This window comes from Ambystoma mexicanum, chromosome 1p (assembly GCF_040938575.1).
Source record: "Ambystoma mexicanum isolate Mex_15411 chromosome 1p, UKY_AmexF1_1, whole genome shotgun sequence".
In the NCBI taxonomy this organism is placed as follows: domain Eukaryota; kingdom Metazoa; phylum Chordata; class Amphibia; order Caudata; family Ambystomatidae; genus Ambystoma; species Ambystoma mexicanum.
Genome location: NC_090921.1, coordinates 1463097696 through 1463123205, shown reverse-complemented (window position 1 = coordinate 1463123205; position 25510 = coordinate 1463097696). Strand labels below are relative to the sequence as shown.

The 25510-nt window shown below is 45.9% G+C and overlaps 1 protein-coding gene across 1 annotated transcript in view; it reads right to left on the bottom strand.

Annotated features, from left to right (window-relative positions):
* Positions 1-25510, bottom strand: part of SMG5 (SMG5 nonsense mediated mRNA decay factor) — a 1109458-nt gene that overhangs the window by 894229 nt on the left and 189719 nt on the right. The window contains exon 4 of the mRNA XM_069607113.1: positions 18037-18193. Within this exon, the coding sequence (XP_069463214.1) occupies positions 18037-18193 (157 nt within the window). The remainder of the gene's footprint in view (positions 1-18036; positions 18194-25510) is intronic.

Below are 25510 nucleotides of genomic sequence, written 5' to 3'. Positions count from 1 at the left end.
CTGAGAAAGTGTGACCATCTTGAACTTGTCCTTCCTGAGGAACTTGTTCAAGTATCTCAAGTACAAGATGGGTCTCAGTCCTCCGTCCTTCTTGGGTATTAGGAAATATGGCGAGTACCATCCTTGCTCTTCTCTGCTACAGGCACCAGTTTTATAGTGCCTTTCCCTAGCAGGGTCAGCATTTCCTGCACAAGCTGCGGATCTGGAACTCTGAAAAAGTGGCACCACGGTGGATGGTTCTGAGGTCTTTGAATGAAGAGAAGACAGTAACTTTAGGCTATGTTTCCAATGCCCAAGTATTCGGAGTAATGTCTCGCCATTCTTTCAGATGCTGAGACTGCCTGCCTCCCACTGGTGTTTCGTGACTCAAGACGAGAGGTTTTGAGGGGGACTGTTGCAGTGGCTGTTGGTAAGGATGCCTCTGCTTGAGCGGGCTTAGCACCTCTCCCTTGTCCACCACAGGGGAATCCTCTTTGGACTGACCAGCTATTCCTCTTGCACTTACAACTAAGGAGTAGTAGCAAAAAAATATACCCCTCCAAGGCTGTCCAGTTGGGGGGGGGGGGACGCCTGAGGCTGCCCAATAGCAGCACCTAAGTATCTGGCTGCCGCCTTAGAGGTCTGTAACTTCAAGGCTTTCGTCAGCCTGATTGCCAAAAAGGTGAGACCCATCTAAGGGCATGTTGAGGAGTCTGGCCTGCACATCTGGTGCAAATCTCAACTTCCTCAACCACGCAAATCTGCATATTGAAGTGCTAGCTGCCATGGCTCTGCTGATGCAGTCAGCAGAATCCAGACATGACTGGAGAGACTCGCACATGGCTTCTTTGCCTTCTCTAACAATAGCCAAAAATCTGTCTCTTTCCTCCCCCTCTGGGATGTGCTCCGCCGCTATGGAAATAACAGTCCCATAGAGTGAATGAGAATTTTTCTAAGGCACATGTGGAGTTGGCTGATTTAAAAAGCATGCTCCCTGCAGAAAATACTTTCGTTACCCATGCATCTCCTCTCTTGTCATCCCTATCTGGAGGGATGGTAGGGTAATCAGCCTGCTTTGAAGCTGCCGTAGCTGCCTGCCCCACCAGACTTTCTGGAGCAGGGTGTATAGCTAGGTAGTTGGGGTCACTACTAGATGGGCAGTACTTTCTAGTCAGGTTTTTGTTTACTGCCGGATTAAACTCTGGCATTTACCAATTTGCGCCACCCTTTTTTGCAGAGAGATGTGAAATAGTAAAATGGGATCCATTTGCGGACACTTACGAAGGATGTCCATCAGATCATCCTGCAGGAAGGGTACAGTGGGCCTACTCCACTCAACCTTAGACATCAACTGACTATATGACGCATCTGCATGTTCACCAGCACCAGGCCTACGAAATTCAAGCTCTGGTGAAGTGTCTACCCCACTGGCTGTTTGCAGGTTGTCCGATCTTTTAATCTAGATTCTTCTGAAATAAAACTCTCAGGCACATTAGGTGTACCATATTGAAGCCCAAAAGGCACATCAGTATCTGATGGCTCATTTTCCTCATAAATTGAACTTAGTGATTTGAAGTAATCTTTCCTTAGAAAAGGAATATATGTCTTATCCCGTATGGGCATTACAGGTTTCTGAAATTTAGAACGACTCTCGAGGAGTCGTCGATATTTTTACTGAATTCGACGGCTTCAATGGCGTCAAGGGCACAGCCGGCATCGAGGGCGTTGGTGTCAACAACCTTGACTTATGCTTCAACCTACGGCTCGAGATGATTTCTAATCGTCGACTGCTCGCAATTAGCAGCTCCCCTTCGTCCCCGGGCTTGAGGGCGTGCAGGATTTGGTTCGAGCCCTTCCCTTACTGGCTTCTTTGGAAGGAGTGGTAGGAGCATGGCTTGCTGAGGGTTTTTGCCTCAAATATTTTCAGCATTTCTGACCTAAATGCTTCCCATTCAGTCAGTGTGGAGGCCTTTGTCGAACATGGGGATGTGTCTGATGACAAAGTCGAAGAAGGCGAGCTGCAGTGCCTCTCAAATTCCTTGACGAGGAGTGGTGGGAGCCTCTCAGCTTGTCCGAAGGAGGTTTTTTTTTTTTTAACGGGGTAATCGGTGGGGATTCCAATTTCGCCTTTCGCTCCTTCAGAGCCTTTCCGGTCAGACTGGCATTTGGAGCAGGCCAAGGTCTTGTGCACCACACCGACACCACAGACATACTCAACATTTTGGAGTCACTGTCTCGACACTTCCTGAACCCAGTCTTCGGGGGTAGTAGGTGTCGAGGAAGAAGACATTTTTGCGATTAGAACTAACGAATCACACTGTACTTTCTCGAAGCATAAGCGTACTCAGAAAAATTGAACAGAAGCCAATGGGCGCTGTGCATGCTATATATACACCTTTGATGAGATCCTCAAGACAGAGGCCCTTGAGATACACCGAGTCGACTGCATCGATGCACAGCACCCTCTGCCAAAAACTTTCTGAAGCAGCTGAAGCTGACTAATATCAAAGATGAGGAATATGTGGGAGGACACAATCCATTCAAAAGGGCACTGCCATGATAGGCTTCCTCTTGGACTCTCGTCTCCGATACAAGGAACCTTCTTTCCTGGTTCCCTCTGGCACCAGCTGGAATATCTTGGAGGCCCTGGCAATAGAGTGGAATTATCCCACCTAGTCTGGTGGAGAGACTAGGGGTGTCCAGGCGCAGTGACTCGTCTTCCAGGACGAAGTCCTCATCTTTGTCGGTTCCCGTGTCCGTACCAGTGTCCGTGTGCGCATTCGGGTCCGCTGGTGGAGTCGGGCCCGATGTGGTGGAGGAGGCTGATTTAAGGCATCGGATGACACTTTCTCTTCTTACGCAGAGGCTGATCAGGGGCCTGAGGCACCACAGTTATCAGTGCTGGAGGCAACCTCTGCTGGATCTCTGTCACCAGGGTGTGACAAGTCGACAGGCTATCCATGGATAGGTCCCTTGGCTGTGAAGGCAACAATGGATCGCTAGGCCCTGCGCCGACGACGTCCTCTTCTTTCTGGAGCTAATAAACTCTTAGGTCGTAGTCACCCGTGGATGAGAAGTCCATCGGTTGAAAGTCAACCCTGGGGGACTGTTTTGGGGCCTCGCCATCCAACCCCCCTTTTTCCTCTGAGGGTTTTGAACTGGGCTCTGGGCCGGTGCTCTCTCCTCCCACCCCTCGGGGATGCTTGCAGCCTTTGCCGCCACCTCAACGGCCGGGTCGTGTCTTGGAGACAGGGATACCCTTTGAGCCGTAGGATCCACCCACGTAGGATCGGCACCTACCGCAGCTGTGATCGCCACAGCAGGTGTCGACGAATTGGTCGACAAGGAATTTGGCTGCGCCGGTTGAGGCTGCTTGGGCTGTGCAGGCTTCTCTTATTTCAGCCACAGCTTTTCTGATTTCTCCCATAACTTGGCTGGGGTAGATGACTTCCCCTTCGATGAGGAGCTTGATGGCAGGCTGCCTACGGAGGCGGACAGCGATAGTGATCGCAGCCTATCCAACCTGGGACCCACATTAGCGGCGAACCCAGTGGAATCGGACTAGTGGTTTGTGAGCCTTATCTTGGACACCCACAGATAGGGAGACCTCAAAGGACTTTGACCTCTTCCCAGAAGGAGACCACTCTTCAGGCCGGCCGGTCGGTCCTGGGCAAGGCATGACCCTGCTCTGAGCACGGGGCTGAGACCGTATTCCATCTCAAAGGCCCTAGGACCCTGTGAATTGCCCGGTATACAAACCAGATAAGACACAACCAGAAAAAAAACTAACCTGTTATAAGAATGGAAAGGCACCGGCTACATGGTCATTTTTTCAGCCCCACCGAACCGCCCAAATTGTTCACCCAAAACACCCATGCAGGAATAAACAAGGTGAACTGGGGATCCAAAATACCGGAAGAAAAAGCAGAATTCCTGAAATTGCTGCAGGCAGAACCACGCTGGTCAAACACTCCCTTCATACTCTATCGAACAAAACCTTTGGGTCGAGACCCTACAGGATGCCAGAAGCCAAAAGAGCGATCATACAATATGAAATAAAAGAAATGTTGAACTGTTCATAAGTTCACGGTGTTCCCAAATTGTATTATTCCCAAAACTGGACTGAAAAAAAAAGGTTTTGCATGGATTTTCAGCAACTCAAAAAGGTATCTGTATGAGGCTTACCCCATGCCCAGGGTCGATGAGTTAAATGGAAAAACTGGACATGCGCAATACCAAAGCAGCATAGGCTTAACAAAGGGATACTGTCAAAACCCTCTTAGATAGAAGGACTTGGAAAAGACTGCCTTTGCCAGCCCACAAGGCCTCTACCAGTTCAAGGTGCTGCCGTTTGGTGTGCATGGAGCCCCTTCAAATTTACAGCATCTAATGGACCAACTGTTTAGACTGCATACGCAGAAGCTCATATGGACCTGGAAGGCACATCGATTACACATGGAGGCTCTACCCTGGAGACGGCCGGATTGAGAATCAACCCAAAGAAATCCATCCTGGCATCCACCAAAACGAGGTATTTGCGTTACACAGTTGGAGCAAGAAGAAATAAAGCCACAGGTGGATAAAGTCGAAGCCACCAAAAAGATGACACTGCCTGCCACAACAACAACAAAAAAAAGATGCATGCTTTTCTGGGTTTTGTCTAATACTAACGCAGGTGCATGCTATGACGTTAATCAGTGGCAGCCCCTTTGCCATATGCTTTTTAAGCGGTGTATAAAAAGGGACCCGACAACTGATACAGCTGCGCAGGAGGTATTTGCCCTACTAAAGAAAATCATATCAAGGACCCTGTGCTCCGTTGCCTGGATTTCAATGATCAGTTCTGCCTCTAGACTGATGCTTCAGTTTGTGGACTGGGGGAAGGTGCTCTCTCAAGGAGCCCTGAAGGACCTCCACCCGATAGGTTTAATCAGCCAAAAACTTACTCACAAACTACCCTATTCTACCCTCGAGAAGGAATGTATCGATGAAATAAGCAATTGAAGCTTTGTTATTACCTGTTGGGTCGACGATTTACCCTATATATGGATCATGCCCCCCTGCAATGGTTGGATGTACACAACGATTTAAATCACTTAGTGCTGCGCTGGTTCCTCTGATGAATCAGAGGTGAGCATCCCAGAAACGCTGGCCTGGACCCCCTTCTCATGTGGCCAGGGAAAGGCAGCCGCTACTTGATCCGAACCTTGCGGGTGATATGAGGGAGGATTACATGAGAGGAGGCCCAGGTCAGGAGGAAGGGGAGAACAGACTGAATAATTTCCATAATGATCATACAGTTTTAATGGATTATTGTGAAGTTTATGATTCTGAGGTTAAAAGGAACAACATTATGGACTTCAATAATGCTCTTAGTACTGAGACGAGGAAGAGGGGACCAGCGTTACAAAACTAGTGTGCAGTCTAGTGATTATAATGACCCACATTCGAGTGGGACTGTTAAACATTCAAAGGCCTCTCAGGTGCGGGCCATTAAGGAGAAGCAGTGGGAGCAGGAGAAAGTCCTGGTTGGATTGTCTTCGATGGGAACTCGTTGTGTAGCCAGCCGAGCCTCAAGAGTGTCTGAAGACAGGAAACGAGGAAGGAGTCAAACTCTGCAGCTGTTCGTCTTCTGGCATGCCTGCCTGGAACCAGTCTCACTGGGAGGCTGTCTGGCTTGAATGTAGCATGTGTGCCGGTTGGCTGGGTTTCTGGATAAATGGCATGGATCTGCAAGCTGAAGACAAGTCGACCACTGGGAGATGAATCAAATGAGGAAGAGAAGACTACTGTAGACGATTCCAGCAAACGGAGATGCCTGCTGTGTAACCGCTGCCTGTGCTGACCCCTTTTTCCATGTGACCTGGGAGTTCCGAAGACGACTCCGGCCCTTGGACTGGTGGAACCAATCCGTCTTAAGTAGACCTGAATTCAGAGCCATCCCACGATGAGCATGACCTTCCTGGGCTGCAAACCGCCAATAACCTTGAGGCTGAGTGCTATGCAACGTATTCCAGTTTACAAATCTCTCTGAAACTTCGGTGGACTCTTGTTGGACCTCCAGAAGCAAGTTTGCACTCCGTGAAGCCCCCCTCACCTGAGTCCTGGACCGAGATAGCGAGGCGATCAGACAACTGCTCCACATCTGGTACATTAAAAAGGGTGCCAGTGCCACGAGCAGTGCTGAATAATCCTTTGTTGGGAGCCTTTTCTGTCAACTGCTGCTGCTAGTTCCCATCCAGTGTTCTTTCATCACCACGACCAAGAATGGATCGGGAAGCATCAGTCTGCCAGCTCTTTTTCACTGCTGAGGTACTGTGTGGCTGAGTGTAATACTTACCTAAAGTCTTGTGTCCCTCCTGTGTGGCTAGGGTGGCGATTCGTGTAGTGGGGAGTTGGCGCATACCATTCGCCCAGGCCCAACGCTGGAACGCATCTAAGGAGCCTTCTAAGAAGTACCTGAACACTTTCTACCAACTCTAGAATCTGTACGTACTTGGACAAGAAATCCTCTGGGACTAACTTTCCTGCATCTGTGCCTTATCCTGACCTGCCTACTTTTGCCCACTGGACCACCAGTGTCCCCCTTCTGGCTCAGAGATTACCTATGCCTTAGGATAGGGAAGGAACCCTACAGTAAAATACCTGACTAGAAAACGTAGAAAACAAATGTTGCAAAGTATGCACTTGCTAGGTGTTCGTGCTGCATCTGATTATACCTGAAATAGAAGTTACAAGTGTTCCAAAGTTCTGACTTACCTGTGAATTGCTTACTGCCATTCTGAAAAGTATACAAAGTTATTTACTAACCTTTGAATTGTGTTCCATTATTCTACAAAGTAACAGTTGGTATTACTGGATTATTCCTGAAACTGAATAAGTGTAACAGAGTATTACCACTAGGGTTTTACTCACCTTGAATTGCATACTGCCATTCTAAATGTGTAACATTAGGTTTTGCTTACCTTGAACTGCTTACTGCCTTTCTGAAAAGTATTAAGAGTTCTTGCTTCCCTTAGAATAAGTACATATTCCTGAAATGAAATAAGTTTATTACCACCAGGGTTTTACTCACCTTGAATAGCCTACTGCTATTCTAAAACGTGAAAAACAGAGTTCTTACTTACCTTTGAAGTGAATACTGCCATTTTGAAAAGTAATTCATAGGTTACTGCTCATCTTTGAATTGTGTTCCACTATCGTAAAAAGTAGTATGGGTATAACTATCAAACCTGAAAGAATAATATGTTGCAAAGTGCATACCTATTAGGTTAGTGGTGTAATTGTAGTATTCCTGAAACAGAACTAACGTATACAAGTGGCTACGTACTTACTTTTAACATTGTTGGTATAAGCATATCATTCCTGAAACTGAATAAGCAACATAGTTTACTACCAATAGTGTCTGCTTACCTTGAATTACATGCTGTCCTTCTAAAAGTCTAATTTTTTTTTTTTTTTTTTATTTGTTACACGCCCAGACCCTGGGGTATCACGGCGTGGTTACAGACAGCTTTGGCATTAAACATACATTATGCATAACAATAACAGTGTACAGGAAATAAGTAAGAACACATTCAGGGGCGTTTTTTGCATATTCAGTCGGTGGTCAAGGCTGACAAATCGATGTTCTAGTATTGGTTAAATAACCAGGTTTTGAGCATCTTCTTAAAGCCAGGGATGGAAGTCTCTTTTTTGATGTTGAGGGGGGAGGGTGTTCCAGTGTTTGGGGGCTAGCACAGTGAAGCTGCTGCCCCCCGCTTTGGTAGTTTTTTTAACAATGGGGCACTAAGAGTAGGTTGTCGTTAGATCTTATCGTTCTTATGGATTATTTTTTTTGTAGGGCATTGTTGAGGTAGATTGCATCACCCACAAATGTCTTGCCAAAAAAGCACCAAAGTGTTTTAAAGATAATTCTAGCTTTGATAGGTAACCAGTGGGCATCCTTCCTGGTCTTAGAGATGTGGTCAAGCTTTTTTATCCCTAATGCTGCTCTTAGTACTTTATTTTGCATGGGCTGTAATTTAGTGAGGTTGGAAATTGACATTCCTAGCAATAGCAGTAATCTAGTTTGGATAGCACCAAGGCTCTGCCAGGCTGAGGCCGTTGGTGGGGGTCAGAAATTGCCGACTTAAAGCGATAAGCTTGGGCGTATAGGCCATGGATGAGGGTAGCGTGTTGATGTGTTTGGTCATGGTGAGGTTGGCGTCTAGGTATACGCCTAAGGTTTTCACCTGCATTAAAACTGGGATCAGTGTTCCGTCTATATTGATAGAGGAGTAATCTGGGTGGAGGGCAGCTATTTTAGATGGGGAGCCTACGATGAGAACTTGAGTCTTTTCATCTTTGAGACAGACTATTTAGTGCCATCCAGTTTTGGATGATGGCATGTATTTTGTTAATGGTCAGGGTGTCTTGGTCATAATTGCCCAAGATGGATATGAGGATCTGGGTGTCATCTGCAAAGTTGGTGTAGATGACACCCATATCATCTAGGGCCGAGAAGAGGAGCTTTGTGTAGGCATTGTATACTGTGGGGGAAAGGCATGATCCTTGGGGTACTCCAATGGGGACTGAGATGGGATCAGCCGCTTCTTTAGCTATAGCGACTCTAGAGGTGTGATCTGCTATGAATGAGTTAACCCATAGAGTGGCTTCATTGGAGAAATTGAAGTCCTTGGCGAGTGACGTGCATAGTTTATTGTGGTCTACAAGGTCAAATGCCGGGGACAAATCTAATGGTAGGAGTATGCAAAGTTTTCCTGAGTCTGATGTGTCCATCTAGATTTTGAGATCCAGGAGAGCTGTTTCTGTGCTGTGATGAAGCCTAAAGCCCGATTGTCTGGTTCTGAGGAGTTGGTTCTGTTCAAGGTGTTTGGATTTGCAGCAGTAGTTGGTCGGTATTGAGGGGCCCAGAGTGTGTTTTTTTTTTTAGAAGTGGGCTAAGCTTCTTTGATGCTGGCTGGAACTGTGTTGGTGTTAAAGGAGGAGTTGATGAAGTTGGTTATGGGGGGGGGGGTGGAGGCAGATGCCTCAGGGCAAGGCTGCTCGCTACAAATAAATACAAATACATGCTTTTACTAGTTTAGCTGGGACGCTGTCCCCTTTGCAGTTGGTGGCTTTTAATTTAGCAATGGTATCAAGCACTAGTTCTTGCGTGATTGGGGTGAAATGAAATAGGGAATTTGGGTCATCATTAGAGGTGGTGAGGGGATTGGGGTGGATGCATTTTTATCCGCTAGTAATCTTTTGGTAGTGATTTTATTTTGTAATAGGGCAATTTTGGAGGCGAGGGCGTCTTGTATGGTAGTGCACCATTCTTTACTGGAGTTGGCTGGGGTCATGGTGGGTATGGGGTTTTCTAATTCTCTAAGGAAAGAGAAGAGTTACTTGGCATCTGAAGATGCGTTGCTGATGCGCGAGTTGTAGACGTTAGCTTTATGGGTGATGATGGCTGTTTTATAGATTTTGTTAGCTTCCTTGAAGGCTTTGGCAGAGTCTGGGGTGGGGTGCTTGAAGTAGATATGTTCAAGAGAGCGTTTTGTTCCTATTAAGGAGGCTAGTTCTTCATTGAACCAGAGGTGGGTCTTTTTGTTGATACGTTGCGTTTTGGTTGCGATAGGTGCTACTTCGTCAATGTTAAGGGTAAGGCATTTATGGTAATATTTAGCAATGACACTTGGATCGTTGCTAGTAACTAGTTTAGTTTCTAGAGTTTTGTTGAGGACAGGAGTGAAGTTCTCTACAGTGAGCTTACGGGGGTTTCTGGCTTTGTAGGTGTCCAAGGTTTTGGCCTTAGGTGGACAGGGCTCATTGCTCATGATGGTGAATGCTAAACAGGAATGATCTGTCCAGCTGAGTGGGGTAATAGAGTCTATGGTAAGATTAGTGTTGGGTGAGAGGATCCAGTTAAGGGTTCTGCCCTTGATATGGGTGGGGCATTGACAAATTAGGTGAAATTCATGTCCGAGTGCTGAGTGAAGGGATGCAGCTTTGGGGTCCAAGTCATCATTAAAGCCTAGGTTAAGGTCTCCGAGGAGAATACATTTTGTATTGGGTTTAATGATGGGTGCAAGTAGTAGAGGAATGTCTGTATCCGGATGACTTGACGCTAGGAGATCTGTAGATCACCACAATGCCAATTGTGTTTTCTTTTCATCCAAAGCGAGATTACCTAGGAGTAATTCATATCCTGCGAGGTCTTCAATGGAGCTTGATCTGATTTGTAACTCATTCCTAACTATGATGGCTACCCCACCTCCTGTAGAATTGGCTCGGTCGGCTCTGAGGACTCTGTAGTCTGGGGAAATCGCTAGTGCCAGCAATGGTCCGGAAGCTTGGTGAAGCCAGGTTTCTGTGATAAATAGTAGGTCCAGGTTTTGTTCAATCATGAGGTCATAGATTTCGGTTGCGTGCGCTCGTAGGGATCGGGTGTTAAAGGCACTATTGATGCTGGTGGGTGGCTTGGGTTCGTCAACATGGGCCATCTTAAGTGTTTGAGGATACGAGGCATTGGAGGTTTTTTTGGTGGTTGAGGTAGTAGGTGGGGTGTGCTTTTTGATCTGCCGGGGATCGTTTAGCGGTTTGGGTGTTGCGAGGGTGGGAGTGCGGCTGTGATGGTATAGTTTAGTGTGTGACCTTAGGCGGAGCTTCCTATCATTCCCTAGAAAGGGGTAGGATTTACTATGAAGTGCGATTTCGGGGGTGTGCCAAAGGTCAGCTAAGGGATCTGTAGGCAGAGTTTCTCTATAAGGGAGCGTCGGGGCGATATTAGTGCTGTGGGTATAATTTAAGCTAATAGGGAATGGTGCGGTGGTTGGTTAGAAAAGTGTTGGACAAGGTATAGGGAAGTGTCTGAGGCAAGCCAGTTTAGTGAGGCCGTTTCTGATCGCGAGCAAGTGGTCACCTGTGCATAGTGTGCTGTCTTGGACAAGGTAAAAAGGGAACATGATGATAAATGCACAACTTAGCATAGCTATTGTAGATATGGGGTGGCGCTGGACAGGCGGGTGTGCAAGGCTGAGTAATGCAGGCACAGGTCTTGAAGTACTGTTGTGTGAGTCTAAGTAATTAGTTCAGTGGCGGGGGGCTGTTAGTATGAGATGCTAGTTGCACTATGTGGCTTAAGACACAAAACGGTAATATCACAGAATGTCAACAGAATGGGCAGGATACGCTTGGCAACTTAAATCTCACCATGCTAAAGTTCCAACGTGGCAAGTAGGCTAGATGCACTATGCAGCCTAAGACACAAAACGGTAATATCACAGTATGTCAACATGAACAGGATGCACTAAGGAGCTTGAGCTCCAATAATACAAAATCGCTGTGTGGCAAAATGGGTTAGATGCAAAGATGTAACATCATTGTGGTGAGGTGAGGTGGGGTGGGTTGTATGGTATTTGCATATAGTTCACGGTATGATGGGGTGGGATCTCGTAAGGCTTTGATCCTAAATTTCGGGATACTGGAAGCAGATGCGTGTTGCAAACAAATGGTCGGTGGAGTCTGCGGGGTCGCTTGGTGCGAAAGTACTTGCAGTCCAATGCAGCCGCAGACAGGCCCTTAATATTGCGGCCCTTGAGGCGAGTGGACAGCTCTGCCTCCAGTCAGGAGGGCGTGAATATGAAATGCACAGTAGCCAGTCAGAGCTCAGTGAGGGCTGTGCAGGTAGCCCTCGGCAGAGATCATGCGAATTGGGCGGCCATTTTAGAGTGCCCATAAATATACACGGCAGATCAAGCGAGGCAAACCCAAAAGAAGGATAAATTAGTATTCCGGTCGTGAAGCATTTGAGGAAGTGGGCAATAGGCAATGCTTACTTGTCGCCGTAGGATCGGGTGTCGATGCTGATCATATCGCGCTCGGTGAAATATGGATCAGTTGCATGGTGCCCTCCAGGCAAAGCAGGGGCTCCTGCCCTTCCAGGGTGGCTGTGATAAGTCGCGTGTAGAGCCGCATACGGGCCCTTAATATCACGGCCCTTGAGGGGAGTGGGCAGCTTCCGTCTCCTGTCGGGAGGGCGTGAATATGATAATGTTGTTTTAATCCCCTTGGATAGCATACTGCCATTCTAAATGTGTAACACTAGGTTTTACTCACCTTCAACTGCTATTCTAAATAAGTTGTATACTTTGATTTGCTTACCACAAGTATTGTCTTGGTTTTTATAATTGTGTTTAATGACTTATACTACGACTTAACTTGCTAAAGAATTTTCTTTATCAATGTATATATAAAATAAACCAATATTTTTACAATACATCAGTGTATATTCTTTTGGCCATATCTATGCTACAAGTTATTTGTACCTCTACAGCACTCTCCCTCTGAAGATAAACCTGGCTGCTCTGCCATTGCTACCAAAATATCAGGTGGTACAGCCGTATACCCAAGGTATAATTTTAAAAAGTCCCTTTGGGTGGATAAAGATATCACTCCAGGGGAGTTTCCCACCATATTTTCTGCTGTTTGTAACAGGACCAGATAAAAACAGCCTGTCTTGCAGAAAATATAAAAATAGATCTGGAGGATCCTTCCTGCAATAAAGGACGTCAGATACTCCCAATTCACATGGGTTCTGGAGTTTCACTACTGCTGAATGGCGCAGTTAATTTGTTTTTGGAGCTGGACAGAGTACACAATGGTACTGCTCTCCTTTTTTGCTGTCATGCAAGCTTCTAGCTGGAGTAAGAGGTCTACCAATTTGGGGAAGAGACTTGGTATCATTGGAACCAAAGCAAGGGCATCCTTTAGCCCGAACATTCACATTAGAAACTGTGCGTCTTAGATTCTGGTGAAGATGTCTCTGCCACGAGTTGATGAAACCATACCAAATACCAAAGGACCCCTTGTGTTAATTCAAATAATTTGAAATCCTGTGGTTGAGCTTGGTGTCGGGTGTTAAATACTTTATTTGTGGTTTCCACTAACTAAAGAAAATCATTAAAAGTGTAATTACCCTTCATTAGAGAATTGGCCCAAGTTGCAAAAAGACAACCTAAATTAAGTATGAAAGGTTGTCTTAGTGGGCGAATCAGGAACGCTGCAGGTCTACACATTCGATGTAACCTACACTGGTTTACAAAGGCCGAATTGTGGCTGTTGTCCGGGACAATAATTCTATATATTTTTTATTTAGTTTTTCACATACATATAAAATCAACTTAACATGCCCCCCACTTAAAGCCTTACCCAAAACCGCTGTCCACCTCCCGCCCCCTCGTACACAGAATTGCAATCTTTAGGAAAATAATTATCTTTTAAATGTGTTTTTAACCCTTTGTAAATGGTTGTGTGGATTAATGCGGGAAATATGGAATCCATGGGCTAAAGTCTGATCTTTTGTCAGTAACCTTTATCAAATATTGATACCTCGTAGTCTAGGCAGTAGAAAAGCAGCCTAGTTTTTGTTTCAAATGCATATACTGAATGTTTGTTCTGCATGTATCTAAATAGTTGAATTACTGTTGTTGACCCAGCTCCAGGCTGTCTCACTGAGTGTTCAGTTCATGAGCATTCAACCCAGGTCCTTCATGGTGGACCGAATGGTTATTCAGCTGCACATGTTGACAGACTAGGTAAAGGAGGTTGAGTCACTATTCTGTTTAAATTGCTGTTGAGCTATTCTCTCCTGCCATTAACTCGGGCTTTCTCTTTTTAATATCTTGGGTTAAGTCTCCCTGTATCCAAAGTATTTCATAATGCATATGTTTACGGTCTTCCTGGTAATTACTCCTGTTTTTTATATCCGGCTTTGGATTTTGTTTGCAGGTTCGTACCGTTAGAACATTTTGGACACATTATGACAACTTACTTGCCCATTGTTCAGGTCCTACAGAATGCTCTGTCAATGAAGCATTGTAGATTGTATTATTTGTGTCATTAGCGTTCCTCTTTGAAATTTGATGCTCAGTCATTTCTTTTAGTCCTCTTCTTCCGCGTTCTTAAAAAAATCTTTTGAGTAGAAGTGCATCCTAAATTAGAATAGTGATGCCGGAGATAATTTTAAGGAATTTCCTTTGGTGTCCTTTATATTGGCTGTGATCGGTTCCTCTTAAGAGGCAATTGTTGGACGTTGGTAAGCGTTACATTATGGATGCATGCTTGCTCTAGCGGCACGTTAGAGGTGATGGTGTGTGGTTTTAAAAAATATATATATATAATGAATTCGGCTCCACATTAGAGTGAGGCTGGTACAAGCCTGTAGATGCTGTATTTTTCCACAATGATTCTTCAGCCACACATTTCAAGTGATTTACACATGTCAATTCTAAATTATACCTTCATACAGGATGTAGGCTCCCGAAACGGGTGATGCCCTTTGTTTAACTGTGGTAGAGCACAATACAAGGCACGCTCGGTTGGTGCATTATGGTTGCAAGTATGTTCTCACTGTGGATGGTGTTTGGTCTGTTTGAGATTTAGGAGCGGTGTCCCTAGATTAAGGGTTTTGTGCTGCTCTTGTTTTGTAGATATCAAGCATATGGTTGATGAGACAGAAAGTTATCCAGTTTAAATTATAGACATCAATTGTGTTTGTCATGATTTCCATGACGATCTACCTTCCTTACCGACAATAGACGCATGAAGGTGTATTTTTGAAGGTGTGTAGTGATATACGCATTTATAGTGTTCTAGTGATTTTGACACGTGACCTATGGGTTTATTGTGACTTGGAATTTTTTGTTTTAGTTTGGTGAATGGAGAGACTTTATTTGGTGTGTCCACACACTAGATGAATATGGTGGTTTCTACTATGAGGAGTCACAGAGAAGTGATTCTAGCTTGAAGAGGAATTTTTATACTTACCCTTGAAAAATGTCAGGCAGTCAAGCAATGTGCGACAAACATGTTGGGTCTTCATTTATAATTAAGTATGCATTAGGGTTGATGGCACAACTTAGCATTTTCCTCTTGTGTTGGTCTTGTGAATAACTAACTGTTATGGACACTTCGTCATTATGATGTGTTATGTCTTGTAAATTATATTTTGTCATGCAAATTTTCATAAACACATTTTAATTATGTTTCAATACATTTCTTGTTTGTAAACCCTGGTTGGGTAATAATTAAAACCACCTTTGTTATAATAATGTTATGAGTCCATCCATTTGGGAGTTTTAAACACCTTTGCCCGTTGATTTAAGTACGACTCAAAGATGGCAACATTCATGCTCGCAGCAGATTGGTTACCCAAGAGGGAAAACAGCAGTTTCTCAAACGGATGGCGCCGGGAGGCCAAACTGCAATGAATCAAAGATTTAATGACTGGAAAAGCAACATGCAGCCGTTTTACAGATCCGAAGTTTCAGGGAGGTGGATCAGGTGCTGCAACATCACCATTGGTGGGTCTTTATCCCCATAGCTTGTCATTCTCCTGCTGCAGCCTTTTCCATTAGCTGCACATGAATGCTTTCATGGTGACCCAGGGAAGTATCAGACAACAGCCAGAATTTGGCCTTTGAGGTCCACAGGTCAGAGCAGCCAGCTTGAGGGCCCAGCTCTGCATCATCTGCTAAACAAACTAGGGACACGCGCTTCATGCCTAACAAAAAGGTCAATTCAGAGTGAGAAGGGCAGACTGGAGCCTAAGGGGTAGGAGAGGATGATAGCCAAAAAGTGCCAACAGCTATTGAAACCCGACCCAGAGCGGCAGTGGAGTGTCTTCTATCTAGCAATACTGATCCAGCTGTCTGCTCCCAATTCCTAACCTATAGCCCATAGCCGTGCAGGATACACCAATGTCAGAAGAGGTAGAGGAGCACAAGCACCACTGCAGCAACCATTAGCATGATCAACTCATTGGCTTTACTCTGAATTATATAAAGTGCAAGGATAAGCTTGGCAGATCAGACTACTTCCCTTTGGCTGCAAGGTTGCTAATATGAAACTACATGCCTTCTGCCTTCAACTACTTTGAACCTGGTCAAATGGATTATCACACAGTAAATGTAAGTGGCCAATATACCATGCGAAGCATGCCACAGCCAAAATTATCAACTCTTACTCCTCCCACTTGCAGTCCTTGCAGTGGGTGCCTCTCCTCACCAAACACCTCAATTTGCAGCCTTGTCTGTGCATGCAATCAGTGTGAAGCAGTGGAAGAGGTCCATAACTGCGCTGGACAGAATACACAGGAAGCAGGCTCAGAAGCACGATGGAGTTGAGTAGGCAGTGTGGTGTCCTGTCAATGATTGTGCTCTGTTGACAGTGGAAAAAAGGGCTCCAATTTGATTTTCCAAAAACACAAGCCACACACTTATCCAATTAAAAAAAAAAGGTCACAGCTCTGTTCAAAAGTATTCTGGGATCCAGCACAGCGATATATTCAACTTTAATGATGGAGAAAGTACAGCTACTTGGCTAGACCACATGATTCCTTTCACATTTGCAATGTTGACATGAGCTGAATACCTTTCGTGCGAAAACTCTGGTCAGGGAGTCTGTGGAAATGCGAACAGTCCGGGAACATGGGAAACATACAGAATATTAAAGCAGCATGTAAACAGCATGAGCCATTGTGCAAGCAAAAGTAACATGTAAAATGCTCATCATCCAACCTCCATTTACAGATTTAGCCACAACCTTTTCAGTGACCTGTGTTTAAAGATGGAAGTGCTTTCCAGTTTGAGGGGACAGAGCATACTCTTCGAGGGGTAAGTACACATTTTTTTAAATAGGTTAAGAAAGAATATCCAGGCTCAAGCAAAGAGCAGAGACAATCTGCTCCCTTACGTCTGGCAAAGGGGCTTGCAAGGCGGAGCTGGAGTGCACATAAGGTTACAGCCAGCATTCCACATTTTCTCTACCCAATTCAAGCTGCCAGGAGAAATTCAAATTGCTTCTGATTGTGCCAGTGCTGCAGGCGACCGGTAGAAGATATGGCAGGGAGAGGCAGACGGTGAGGAGAAGGAGCGTAAAACACAATTGGAATAAGCAGGCAACATGAGAGCAAAACAAGAGACTAGTCAGGAAAAGCTCTTGAAGCCTGTAACCACTAGGTTTTCAGTAACGAGTGTGGCAGCACACCCATAGGCCTGAACCTAAGCACCTTTGCGTGACTGCTCCTTGCAACCTGGCAAGTCAGTGTGCTGCAAAAACATAGGTTACAAAAAAAAGGGATCAGATTTCCCTCTCAACAGCACTTTCTGCAGTTGCCGGCTCTGCGAGCAAGAGGGCGCAGAGGAGGTCTAAACCAAAACCATGTTGGGGACTGGTGTGCATGCTGGTAACTACCAGGTCCCGAATCCTCTCATTGGCCAAGCCAATTTGTAACATGCTCTTGATCAATTGCTCTTATAGTCACCTTTCACCACCAGTCCTTACAGTTGCAACTATATCCCTCTCCTCCCCCAAGGCTATCCTGCATTTGCAACATACTTTAAGCTCCATTTGCTCATGCTCATTCACAGACTGCTCCTCTGGACTCACCATGTGCTATCAAGAGGTTCTCTTGATAACCTCCTTTAGATGAGCATTTATAGCGCACACGTTACAAGCAGCTGATAAAAACATAACACCATGTGGATCGAGAGGGGGAGGAGGGCGGGGGGAGTAGGAAAGAGGAGGCTGCACAGGTCTTAACAGACAGATAAAGGAGAGCATAGTGCATGGAGGAAAGGTGGAGGCTGTAAAGGGAAGAAAACCCATGGAGGACAGTGATGAGGGTTGATGAAAGATGGAAGCAAAGTAAAGGAAATTTGCAAAAAGAAAATAGAAGTGACAAGGAAAGATGGAAAAAAAGACAAACGTGGAGAGGAGGTAGAGGACGAGGGAAAGATGGCGATGCTGAGAGGAGAAGAGTAAAATGCTAAGGATGGCTAGAGGGGAAGGAAGAGTACATACAAGTCCGTTTTTGTCTGAAACATACTTAATGTGACCATATGTTTTGACTTGGGACATTATTTAGCGATTTTCCATGAAAACCTTCAAGCTTCATCTTTCCTTGCGGAAACATCTGCACCCACAGATTCAGCCACTGATGAAAAGGCTGTGCAAGGGATCATGAAGAATCGCACGATAATTGCTGAGAGCGGATCTTTACCCGTTACTGACCTATGAGTGGGTCTGTCACGTGTGTCCAGTCAATGCAGCACTGAAGCTCCAGTTGGTAATGGGATTGGATGTACAGGAGTAGGTGCTGGTAAAACCCGATGCCTGCAATCAGGTGAGTCCGATAGGCACATTCCAGGGCACTGCGGCTGTGGATGTGCTACAGTAAGCAAGAAAAAATAAATGAGCAGTTCTTAAGTGCAGTAATACACAGCATATGCATTTATTCAAAACCAGTCCCATAGAAGACAGTATATGGTGTTAACCCCCTTCACACCAATGTGACAATAGTTACTGGTTTGACTTGCCTTCCAAGGTGTAGATATAAAAAAAAAAAGCTAGGGATTGCCAAAATATTGAATGAAAGGTTTCATTTACAAACACAAATAAAATAAATCCAACTTAGAAATCAACTGAGTGTGTCTTTGTCATAGGTTTGGCACTGCATCTAAAGTGGTTCCTGAAGAACATTATCTGTGCATTTAAATTCTTGTAAAATGAATGTACCATTACACATCCCTTTTTCGGCGAGACCACCAGCAAAACATTAACCCAACTATGTCAATTTCAACCCAATGGAAGGTGTAATTACATGAGCAAACCATAAACCGAGACACTGGTCACGGACAAAAGACCATTGCAAAACAAACTCATTTGCATCAGACTCTGCAAAAGCGATTCAAACAAATTCTATCACAAACGTCTAACGGACCACCCTAATCATTTCCCCAATGGGTGCCAAATAACTATGCCTCCTGTTTCACTATCCATATCTTTTGCCCTACTAACTTCATTCACAACCTTGCTGCACGTTACATTATATTCACTAATCATTCAACACATGGCTACCTCAGACCTATAGGTTAAAACATCAACATTTAAACTCTGCGTGCAGTAGAAATACTGCAAACTGGTGATGCTGTTGTGCAGCGTGAAAGAAAGGCGGACTAAGCGTAGCGTAGCACAACAACAACGTTTTTTTAGGAAGGCAGGTATTCAAGGTGCATCATAGGTATGCTAGCAAGTGGATCAATTGGAGTGCTCACACTCAAACACAGAAAAAGAGAGGGCCACCCGGCTCGGCGTACCTAACCCTAAGGAAGAACACCCTAGCCCTGGCGGGGGTGCCTGTCCCTGGGTAGCGCGTGGTGTATCGCCTACTTAACAGATATAGAGGAGAGTGCTGTCCCTCAACCTTCTATACTAGTGGCAGTGTCTGTAGGCAGGCACAGGTCGTCCAAAAGTGAAAACAATCTAAAAAGTGGTATTCTCCAGAAGGTTGAGCAGTGTTCAACAAAGCTGTGGATTAGATCTTGAGGCTGCTTGATCTTAAGTGTAGGTACAACCTGTGGAGCAGGTCAACTGTTTGTGTTCCTTCCAAAGTATACAACTTTAATGGTGCCTGTAGGTCACTGTGGTTGGGATGTGAAAACAGTACAGCTGGAGAAACCACTGGTGGGTAAAGCAGTAAAACACAGCCAGAGGGCTGGAGGGCTAAAAATTGGCTCTTATAAAAGTGTTTAGCTCACTCGGTGGTAATGAGTGTGCTACAGCGAATGTTATTCAGAAAAAGTCTCTGTTGGTGTTGATAAGATCAAAGGTGGGTCATGAGAGCCCTCATGACTGAAAGGGGTCGACCGGTTTCAATGGCGTAGGAGATTCAAGCCATCTTCATCAGGACCATGATTTGTAGAGGCAAACTGGGTTACCGAGGTTCAGAGAGTTGATGAACGAAATGAGGAAATTGCTGGTGTCTCCTGTGGGGAGACACAAGGGAGGAAGGAGAGGGAAATGTAGAAGAGCAATCAATTGGGGGGGACGGAGGATAAAGGCTGGCAACAATAAATGGGTGCAAGCATAGGGGTGGAGCTCTTCATGCATTAGGGTGAGCATATCGGAGCAAGAATTATAATGGTTACTTATTACAGGAGAGTTGAGGGTGCCTGAGCACCTGTGAGGGATCTCACCGCCAAAAGGAAGGAGGGGAAGTGCATAAAAAAAGTCAATGAGAGACTGGTGGCAGTACCAAGGGGTGGAATGCAGCATGCACACTGGTGGCTGGAAGGGGTGCAAACTGGGCAAATGCAGTGAGCCCATGTGTGGCAAAGTCCCAAAAAGGTGCAATTTATGTGCCAGGGTGGAGAGCTAACAAAAACCCATACCTCTGGGCCAGCGTCCAAAATGGGAGGCGGGAGGCGATATGTGATCAAGGGTTGTTAAAAGCACCAGACTGAGATGGAAAAAGCAGCAAACGGAATTACAGGTCGAGCATACCTGTGGAAAGAGCAAACCACATGTGAAGGGTCAGATGGGCTGCAAATGACATTGCAGGGACTGAGTGGATACTGATCTAAAGTGCCTGGGTGTAGGCCGTACCTGTAAAAGGGGCTGCTACTCGCCTCCGTAGTCTGTGTGCTGTGTCAGGCTGTACAGCTCGGAACTGACGATTCTGGCGAAAGAAGACACATCCCCTATAAAAAGAGCGGAGAAAAGCGGGAAAACGCGCTCGCGCTAGCGTCGTAGTGACGCGACTGACTCCATGGAGACGCCTCACGCGTGTGGAGACAACGGAAAAGAAAGCCCGAGCGCCTCGCAACACAGCAGGAGAGCGCGCTCGAGCTGGGAGAGGTCAGGCAAAATTGCAGGACTGTGTTAGTGCTGTAAAGGGCCTGATCGCTGGGTGAGGGGGAAGGTGCAAGCGAATGGCAACAAAGGGGAGGACCGAGGAACAAAAGATTAATTATAATTAATCAATGATCCCAGGAGTTGAACAATTGATTAAATAGAGGATGTGAAGCAGACTAAACAGGAACATGAAGGAACTATGAACACATGAAATCATGAAAAGGGCACAGTTAAGCCAGAATGATCAAGGGCAAGTGACATAGTACTATCGGTACTGTGGATTCAGGACAGTACTGCTAGTTCGTGCCATTGAATTTGTTCATTCAATCCTTCAGAGTAGGTATTGAGTCTGTAAATCTTTCTTGAACAGCATATTGTGGTAGTTGCCGCCTCTGCGGGGCGGGGTGACTTTCTCAATGATCGTCCACTTGAACTGGTCCGCAGTGTGTCCTTTAGATGAAAAATGGGGCACAAGGGGTGCAGTGAGTTTGTTCGTGCTTATGCATGATCTGTGTTGAGTCATGCAGATTCGAACTGGCCTAATGGTCATGCCAATGTACCTCAGGTTGCAAGGACAAGTTATCATATAGATAACGCCCTTGGTTTTGCAGTTGGTAAATGTGTTCTGTATCCATGGTGTTTTCCATCCAATCTCTATCTGTGTAGTTCTGGAGGTCTGGGCGCACATTGAGCAGCTACCACAGGGCGCATGTCCCTTGGTGGGTGGAATATTCCAAAGGGTCCCCTGGGTGGGCTCTTCCCTGGATATGCTGGGTATCAAGGTCTTGATGACCTTATCTCTCACGTTGCTACGTCTCTTGAGGGCAAAGCGTGGAACTGGGATGTTGGAGGCACCTGTGTTGAGAATGGGCCAAAGTCTTTTAAGTTCCCTTTTGATTTTATTGAGAAGAGGAGAAAAACTAAACACAGCTGTAAGGTGTTAGACTCACTGGGTTTGGTATGCTGCTGTAAGGTGATTGAACGTGGAATATTCCTGGCTCTTTTGCACGTGTCCTTGATAATCCTCCAAGGGTAACCTCTCTCGGCAAGTTGTGTTTGGAGTCGTTTGGATTGTCTGGTATAGTCTGTAGTCTGTGTGCACAGCCTTCTATAGCGCAGGAACTGCCCGAAGGGGAGATTATCTCTGAGTGCCTTAGGGTGGTAGCTAGAGTAGCAAAGCAAAGAATTTCTGTCAGTGGTTTTCTTGTAAACACTCGAGGAGAGGTACCCACTAGATGCTACAATGGCAAGGTCAAGGAAATGGGTGTTAGATCTGTGTTTCTCCATTGTGAACTTGAGGTGGGGATTAAGGGAGTTGAGCCAGGTATGAAAGGCCTCTATATCGTTTTCTGAGCCTCTAAATATCACGAAAATATCGTCAATGTATCGGCGCCATATGGTTAAATGGGCGAGATAGGGATTGGTCTCAGGATAGATATGTTGGCGTTCGAACAAATCCACATACAGATTAGTGAGGCTGGGGGCAAAAGTCGCCCCCATCGCAGTCCCTGAGATCTGTTGGTAAAAAGTGTCTTCAAAGAGAAAGTAATTCTTGGTCAATGCTATTTCTGCGAGGGATAAAATGAAGCTGGGTGGAACTCCATGTAGGTCCATACCTGAGTGTAACATTCCACTGAGCATTTGTAGTGTCTCCTGCTGTGGTATCCGAGTGTAAAGGGACTCTATGTCGATAGTGACTAGCCATTCTGTTTCTGGATTGTATGCAATGGTATCTAGAAGAGTCAGCATGTTAGTAGAGTCTTTAACATAGTCATTTTTGGAACTTGGTCTTTGATAAAAAAAAAATCAACATATTGTGATAGGGGTTCCAATATAGAGCTAATCCCCGATACAATGGGACGCCCTGGTGGAGGTATGAGTCATTTGTGGATCTTGAGAAGAGCGTATATGGCCGGGATCCGAGGGTGTGGGGGGGGGGGGGCAGAAAAGCAGCTTCCCAGGCGCTAATATGTCCTTCGGCTTCGGTCTCGTAGATGATGGGTGCTATCAGAGCCTGCAAGGATGGAGTGGGGTCTCTAGGTAGAATGCAGTAGCTGTTGGGGTCATTGAGTAGGGTGTTAACCATTGTGATGTACTTGGTGGTATCCATAATGGCACCCCCTTTGTCAGCTGGTTTGATCATGATATCTGGGTTGTTAGCTAAATCTGTCAGAGCGCATAATTGGGGTTTAGTGCAATGGTTATGAATGAATGGAATATTGGATTCTAATTCAGAGATCTTTTTGAGCAAAGCTTGTTCAAAAGTGACTGATTCGGCGGTGTTCGCGCAATTAGGTGGGAAGTACTGTGATGGAGGACGTAGGCCCGTCACATCTTTGTCTTCGTAAGTGTGGTTAGCAAAATACTGCTTTAAACGTATCTTGCGCATCATCTGGGTGACTTCGACCCGGGTTTGAAACGGGTTGTAGCGAGCTGTAGGAATGAAGGATAATCCTTTTTTTTTGTAGAATCTCTTGTTCAGGTCTGGTAAGGATATGGATGGATTGGTTCAAGATAAGTGAGGGAGGAGCGGTGGTATTGCTCCTTGTCCCCGACTGCGTGTGACTACTGTTGATTGTGGATGGTTCTGCCAGCGTGCGCGGTTCTGGCCTCTCCCACGCTGTCCTAAAAAAGGAACCGCAGGGGGGGTGCCCTGATTGGAGCTGCTGAACTGTACTCTCTTATTCTGCCATTTGTTGTTGTTGGAGCTATTGCAGGAGTTACTGATAGAACTGTTCCAGGATCTGTTGGAGTTAGATCTTTGAAGGTTTTGGAACCGGGGTTGTGCAGAGTCGCGTTTAGCTTGTTTTGCTTCCTCTGTGATATACTCCTCTACTACATAGGGGTAAATTTTCACATGAGTGAAAGCTGCGAGGTCTTTCTTTAGCTTAATAATCTTTCTATTCAAGTTATTGTCTTTAAACTCTTTCAGTGTGGTCTCTAGAAGAGTGAGTTTAGCCGAATAAGGTGTCTGCAGCTATTTTTGTTTTGAGTGCCTCGCTTTTGTCATTCAATTCTTTTAGTAATTGATCTGTGACTGTTTTGGCAGTATTAATGATGAGTATAAACCAATCTCTGGTGGTAGCGCCAGCACCAACACTGCCTAATCCGTAAAATGTATCCTGTGGTGTGCCAATAAATCAGGAGCAAACCTACAGAAAAGCTTCCGCCTGGTACCTGGACACCGGTTGAAAAATTGCAGAAGCCCAAGCAGTTTTGTACCCTGAGCGCTCCGTAACATAACCCAGGGACCTGGATGAAAGAAAGATCCTTCCCGTGGCTCCACTGGCTGCCTTCCAATCTGCTACGCCGGCTCCCTGTATGCCGCAACCCATAACACTAGCCGATCTGTGTCCGTGGTACCTATCAATATATCCTGAGGCTGTATGCTGAGGGGGAGAAGAGGTAATATCCATTGTGTGCCTCGTCGTGGATATTTCAAGTTGTATACGAACGCTGCGTCTATACTTGCCGGTGAGGTGGGAAGGACGCGAGGCGCTGCGGCAGTGCCTGCAAGAACATTGATGCGAGCTACAAACAACCCAAGCTCCACCGAAAGATGAGAAATCCTTCGTTAATAAAAAGGACCCGACTCAGAACATTATGACCCCAGTTGAGAGCCGCTGCGCACGAGGGGGGCCGGCTGACAGAGAACCGGCTTTAGGACCCAGGGGAGCAAAGCGCACTTACTGGGCCAAACTGCTACCCAGCGCCCCTGTAGATGGGTACGTCTACTCCTCGCTGATATGAGCCTGCATGGTGCGAGGTGAGCAGACATAACGCTGCAAGGGTGGAAACTCCCTGCTGGTGGCACATTCCCAGGATAACGAGTGAGGCTTCACGAATTGCAGGGCCAAGGGAGGTTTCTTTACAGTACAAACCTGCAGACATTATCCTGAACCTACTGGTTTGCTGTGTGTGGCATAACTAGCAGCCCCAATGCCCTGGGTAAAAACAAATATGACCCTTTATAGAGAAGCTGGAAACCGCCCAGGTGTTGGCAAAGCACAAGCCCTGACCAATCGAAGCCAGTGCACTTGAAGCTATAAGGTCTTCAATAATATACGAGAAAAGTGGCCACAAGTAACTGAAGGGGATAGACTGAAGACCACGGCACCACCTCTACGGGAAAGCGCCACAATCTTTGGAGACCCTAAGGAACTGCACGCAAGCAATTCAGATTTTACATGGGAGGCCACAATACCAATCCTTCGGGGAGACAGAGCTGTTACAGAAGGTAACCCCAAGAAGCACTTACACCAACATGACAGCCTGGGAAATATTATATAATTGCCCTCTGCAGGGGACACTGTAAAGCGGAGTCATTATCCTAGAACAGTGTATAGCACCCAGTGCAGGGCATACAGCAGTCAAATACATCACCGGATAACCTGCGTCAGCAGAAACTCCTCTATTGAAGCATAAACGGCAATGGGGGCTGGGGGGGTTGTTGGATGGGGGGGCTCACACCATGGGTTCTAGGACAGGGTGCTAACCCGGGAAGAATACCCACCAGATGCAGCCTGATAAACCTGCATAGTCACTAGAATCTGCAGATACACGCTATATATAGCAACCACAAACAAATAGGCACCCAGAACAGCAGATAATTAACGTGCTCGATGCTACTGAGAAGAGCAGTTTTGCGAAATTACGAAGGGTGCCAACAAAAAGAAGGGCCCGATGGACTCATACACTACCGCCATGGCACAAAATAAAATTCAGCCAGAACAGGGAGCGGGTGGAAGCACTGATAAAACATCAAGGGATTCCCGGGAGACCAGCTGTTCCAAGCAATGCAAGCTGGATTCATGTTGGTGAATGTAAAGCTTGACGGCATTGTCTCGACAAT